We start from the raw sequence: 6000 nt of genomic DNA, 5'->3' as shown, positions 1-6000 counted from the left end.
CCTTAAAGAGTTGACAGTTCAGAGGAAGGGACAGACACATCCATAGTTACCACCTGGGGTGATACAAGCTGTAATAAAGAGATTGTGGGAGCCCAGAGGAGGCACTGGACCTGGCCTGAGAATCAGGGAAGGCTTCCTGGATGAGGGGCATATTCAGGACTGGGTCCTGAATGAGTCAGTGGGGATGGGGGATGGGATGTAGACCAACATTCCATGGAGAGGCCACTCATGAAAGGCTCAGAGGTGTGAGAGGCTTGGAGGTGTCTGTGAAATACTGCAAGGAGTTGAGATCTGGGATTAAAGGGGTGAAAGGTGGGGTAGAGGGGAAGATGGAGATCAAAGAAGTCAGAACAAGAGGGCTTTGTAGGGTCTGGTGGATGGGGACCATTCTGGGACACCTGGGTGCCCATCCCACCTCTGCCTTAGACTTGCTGGGCTGCCTGAGCTAGGCACCTCCAATCCCGAGGCCTCAGTGGCCCCATCTGTGGAATGGAGCCATTTTGGGGGGGTGGCTCTGACATCCCACCAAGACCCCTAGGATGTTGTTTGTCAGTGTTCGTGGAGCCCTACAGAAGAAGAACAGCCAGGGCAGAGTTGCCTCACTCTCTGTGTTTCCCTCCCCCGACATGCCCTCAAATGTCCTCATTATACTGGCGGCCTCACTAAGGATGAGGACAAGGGGCTGGAGAAGGAGATGCCGGCATTTACCTTCCTTTTTTTTTAATCAAACTACACACACAGGATAAAGGAAGGATAATTGGTCATCAAGAGACTGTCAAACTCTGTGCCCCAAGCAGTGGCTAAAAGGGTGGACACTGGACCCAGACAAACCACTGACCTGCTGTGTGGCCTTAGGCAAGTCACTTGGCCTCTCTGAGCTTTCCTTTCCTCCCCTGTAAAGTGGAGCTAATCAGAATAGAACCTCGCTGGGTTGTTTTGAAGATCATATTATGTGTAAAAGTGCTTAGAACAACGCCAAGCACATAGGCCTCAAAGTGATAGGCAGTATTATTCTTACTCTTACTGTTTTTAGTGGGCAAGGTGGCCGGAGGCAGGAGTGTGCCGTTTGTTGGGGAGAAGGAGGGATTTGGCTCTAAAAGGGTTAAAATTGTACCAGCTGCTCCCATTCTGTAGACAAGGCTGGAGGAAACACAGTCCAGGTCCTGGGCCCCTTCACTGGCTAATTTATCAGGTGCTGGTCACTTTGGGGCTTAGGAGAAAGAGGAAACAGAGAAAGCGGAAAAAGAAAATACGAGGCGGAGAGTGGGTAGAGGGAGATGCTGAGAGGATGGGGTCACCTGGCGCCCGCGCGTCTGTACCTCTGTGTGTGGCGTGGAGGACCGTACCTGTGTATGCCGCGGGACAGTGCCGGGCGCGGGAACGACGCCAGAGCGCGCACGGCGTGACAGACCGACCTGGCCGGGCGACCCCCTCCACCCCCACCGCGCGCCTTCCCCAAGCGGGTTAATGCACCGCCCCCGCCTCGCTGGCTCCTCCCCGCCCGCCCCTCCCAACCCCGCCGACGCCCTCACTAGACCTGGAGGCCGGCCCCTGGGCGGACTGCGGGTCCCTGGCGGCGGGACCGACCCCGCACTCGCTGATGCGCCCGGCGCGCCCCGAGCAGCCCCCGCGCCCGCTGTGCCGCCGCCGCCGGTAGCCGCTGGGCCGTCGGGCCTCCCAGGGAGCCCCGCGCGCCCGCCCAGACCAGGCTGCCCAGATGCGGGCGCCACTCTGCCTGTTGCTGCTCGTCGCCCACGCCGTGGACATGCTCCCCCTGAACCGAAGGAAGAAGCAAGGTACGAGGGGCAGCCGGCAGGGTGGCGGGGAAGGCGCAGCAGGATAGTCAGGGGGGTCGCCCTTGGGGCATCTGCCTGCTGCCTGACGCCCTGGGCTGTTAACTCTTCCAGACTGCTGTCAATCCCACTTTACAGATGGGGAAACTGAGGCCCCAGGGCACCCGTGGGGCAAGCTGGACCAAGAGGCTCTCCAGGGAGGGAAGGAGCTGGCAGGGCTCTCTCATTGCCCCCGCTCCCTATAATCACAGAATTGCTGGGGGGAGGGAAGTGACTTTTGCAGAGACAGGAAGCCTCAGGTGGCAGGCTAGAGGTCGCAGGGCCTAGGGGACAGAGTTAGTGGCTCAGAAATCATCCCAAGCATCCATACTGAGCCAGGAGGTGACATAAAGAGCCCTGAGCTGGGAGTCCAGATGCCCCAGTCTCAGCCCCATTATAGACCCTGATCCCCCGCATCACTTTCAAGAAGCCAGTAATTTTTGGTGGGTTCCGCTCTGGTGAGGGCATGAGCTGCATGAGCTCAGAGAGACCTGAGTTTGAAGACATTTATTCTGGGATGACCTGGAAGATGTCCAGCCCCTCTAAGAGCCTCAGTTTTGCCATCTTGACCTCCTAGGGCCACTAGGAGGATGAACCAAGGTTCAGACCATAAATGTACCTGGGGCACAAAGCTAGGGGCCCCTTGCACTCTCACTTCGGGGTCCTGTGCCACAGCCCTTCCCTGAAGGAGTCAAAACATCCTCAGGAGGTGGGTTTGAGGCTATCCCTGCAGAGCCAGGGTTGGCAGAGCCTGGGGGGCTGAGGAAGGTGAGCGAGTCCCATACCCGAGCTGGCAGCCCTTTGGCCTCCGGATGGCAGTCTGAGAATTAACAACCAGCCACTGTGCCCAGGGTTTTCTAGTCAAGGAGGGAATCCCCACTACATCCTCGTGGCATAGGGCTTATCCCATTCTAAAAGCCAGGTGCCAAGGCTCAGACAGGCTAAGTAACTTTGCTCGGTTGACCAGCAGGTGAATGAAGACCCTGTGCTTCTTTCTTTGCAGCTCTGGTGTGAGGTCTGAGCTTGGCTACATGGGAAAGAGAACGAGAGTCTGCCCTCTGGGCGTTTCTAGTCCACCTGAGTGAAAAAGCCCTAAATAGACACAATCACTCCTCGAGTGAAACAGGAGGCAGAGAGAGGCTGTGGGAGAAGTGGGGGTGGGATTGGGTGGGACAGAGAGACTGTGGCCTGAAGGACTCCAGCTCCAGGTGTGACTGGACAGAAGGATCCAGGGAGGGGAGAGGTGGGTGGGCTTCACATGAGCTGGGGGGCATCTGGGACCTCATGGAGACACTGCTCTGTGAATGGCCCTTGCATAGTAGTTACGGTCATGGGCTCTGGAGTCAGCCTGCCTTGTTCAAATCCCTGCTTCCCCAGTTACCAGCTGAGTGACCTTGGGGAAGTCACTTTGCCTCTCTGAGCCTCAGTTCACCCATCTGACGGTCTTTTAGAAGCTCTCTAAGATCTTTCTCAGTTCTTAAAAAGACCAAAAAATAGATAAATAAAAACTGTCTCCTCAGCGACTCCTCTTTAAAATAGGAATAATAATCCTCTGTATCCAACTCACAGGGCAGATGTGGGGAAGACTGAATGAGTTAGTGTGTACGTTACATGAGTAGCCAAGTACAATAGTCATTCTCCTTTCCTGTCCATTGCATCCTTTGCCTCTCATAACAGCCTAGTGGGGCTGGGGGGATGCTTATTTTCTAGACGAGGAAACTGAGATTCAGAGAGGAAAACTGATTTGTCCAACGTTGCACAGAGGGTTAGTAGCATAGCAGGCTTGAATCTCAATCCGTCTGACATGACGCTGAGAAGATATCTCCTGAGCTGTGTTGGTCTTCTCTTCTCAGAGCCTCACTTTCCCATCTGAAGAGGAGCTGGTTTAGAAGATCTTTAAGATGCTTCTCAGTCAGTTCTAAAAGACACATACACACAAAGAATAAAGAAAAAGAAAACTTCCAGTCCCTCCCCCCATCCCCAGTTGCTCAGTGAGGAGGTCAGGCTTGGCTGCGCCTTACATAGCCACCATTTGGTGAAGGGGCTATTGGCACCCCTCCCCATGGTAGGTGATCTCTTGCGTCTGGGACAGGTGCATGTCCAGCGCAGCATCTTCAGAAAGAGGCTTGTGACTCCATTTATCAGTCAGGTGCAATGGAGATAGCCTTGGATTTCAGTCCAACCGCCAACCCCTTTGCGTAAGTGGATTTTCCCCCCACCACCACCTGCCTGCTGCCCACAGCCTTGGTTTCCCCATTGGCACCGGGGTGGAGGTGGGGGGGGGGTAGCAGAAAGCTTCCTGTAGCATCTTCTGCAAGGTGGTCATAGGAGTCCTGGCCAAATAGGTATGAGAGATGATGGCTTTAGTAAATTTCTTAACTGTGGGACTTATCAGAGCATTCATAGAGAAGAGGCTGAGGATAGAGAGCAGGACCTTTCCCAAACCAGTTACACATTAGAGACCATTTTTCATAAGACAGCTGCTTGGAAAATTGCACATGAGATCCCTGAGGGTCTTACCAGCTTTGACATTCTGGTCTAACTTTGGCAGGAGAATGTGTCCTGAAGGCACCTAGGTATTGGCAGTGTCTTTTCTTTCCCTCCCTTCCCCCTTCCTTCCTTCCTTCCTTCCTCCCTTCCTCCCTTCCTTCCTCCCTTCCTCCCTTCCTTTCTCTCTCTCTCTTCCCCTTGTTCATTCAACAAGCATTACAGGGCAGACCGTACGCCGGGCTCTGTGCTGGGAACTTTGGGAGTGCCGAGGTGAACAGACCTGGGGCCTGCCCTTGAGGAGCTGCCGGTGTCAAGGGATGCCCTTCCCTGGCCCTCTCCTACCTCCCCTCCATGCCCGAGTGCTTGGCCCAGCCTTTGGCCTACTCTGCAAGGTCAAGAGGAACACTCGGTGGGCCCAGCAGCCGCCCAGGCTGAGCTGTCACCCTTGGGGCCTGGTTCCCACAGACCCATGCTTCCTCAAGCTCCAGCATCACTGTTTTTTGATGAAACCTAATTTTTCTGTTTTCAAGACAAAGACTAAAAGAAAAGGCTTGAGAACGGTTCTTGGATCTCAAGTGACTCTTACAAAACATGTTGATTAATTAAATATAAATGAATCAGAACCAGATGGGGATGTTTCTCTTGAAACATGCTGGGGTGTCCCAGCAATAGGACAGTCGGGCAGGGTGAGGGGGCCCTGGTCTGTACCCCTACCTCAATACGGAGCTTCATTTAGGCAATGAGGAGAGGACAGGCCATGACTGACTTTCCCCAGCGTCCAAGGCCTGCTGGGGAGGGGGCTTGGTGGAGGCAATTGTCACCCACATTCACATGGTGCCTTTAGATCCTTCTAGACCTGAGGCAGCAAAGGGCAGAGGGAGGAGCTCGGAAATTCAGGGCCCTCTCCTTCCCTGGATGTGTGATTTGGGGCAGGCCGTGTACCTTCTGCATTGGTTCCACATCTGTGAAATGGGAACAGTTGTACCTACCTGTTTGGTGTTTGGGACAATTCACCACAGTCCCAGAGGGAAGGTGTCCAAAGGCATAGAGTAGGTGCTTCATGAGGACTCAACCACTTCCCCCTCCCATTTTACAGCAGAGCTGGATGCTCCCTGGGCTGGGGGAGGGGAGTTTCATGCAGGTTGAATCTCACCTCTGCCCTTCTCCCCTCTCTGAGCCTCTTTTTCTTTATCTGTAAAAGGACTGTGGCAGCGCCCACTCCAGAGGCCTGTTAGGTGGACTGAATATAATAATTCTCTGTAAACTGAAAAGCCCTATGTGGATGGCCAGGCCGGCAGCACTGTCCCCTGTACACAGACAGAGAAGCTGAGACACAGCAAGCAAGTACCCGAGGCAGGGGTGGCGATTGGGGAGGACCCAGGTTTCTAGTCTCCAGGTCAGGGCCATGGCTGGGCACAGAACAAGGTGTATCCCACCTCCCTCTCCCATGGATGGAGACCACCCCACCCCTGCCCAGCCACCAAAGGAGACCCTTGAGGCCACTTGGGGCCAGCCACGTGCCGGGAGCTCTGCATGTGGGTTTCGACATCTGACTGACTATGGCGCTGCCTGTGTTACACCTATTTCCTAGACAAGGGGTCTGAGGCTCCGAAAGGGGCAGGGACCTGCCCAGGAACTCCCAGCAGCTGAGCTGGTACGTGGACCCAGAGTTTTGGAG

The 6000-nt window shown here is 54.8% G+C and overlaps 1 protein-coding gene across 1 annotated transcript in view; it reads left to right on the top strand.

The window, feature by feature from the left end:
* Positions 1 to 1717: 1717 nt before the first annotated feature.
* Positions 1718 to 6000, top strand: part of RSPO4 (R-spondin 4) — a 39552-nt gene continuing 35269 nt past the window's right edge. Inside the window, exon 1 of the mRNA XM_061209827.1 lies at positions 1718 to 1796. Within this exon, the coding sequence (XP_061065810.1) occupies positions 1718 to 1796 (79 nt within the window). The remainder of the gene's footprint in view (positions 1797 to 6000) is intronic.

This window comes from Eubalaena glacialis, chromosome 13 (assembly GCF_028564815.1).
Source record: "Eubalaena glacialis isolate mEubGla1 chromosome 13, mEubGla1.1.hap2.+ XY, whole genome shotgun sequence".
NCBI lineage: Eukaryota > Metazoa > Chordata > Mammalia > Artiodactyla > Balaenidae > Eubalaena > Eubalaena glacialis.
This window is presented reverse-complemented; position numbering and strand designations above follow the sequence as displayed.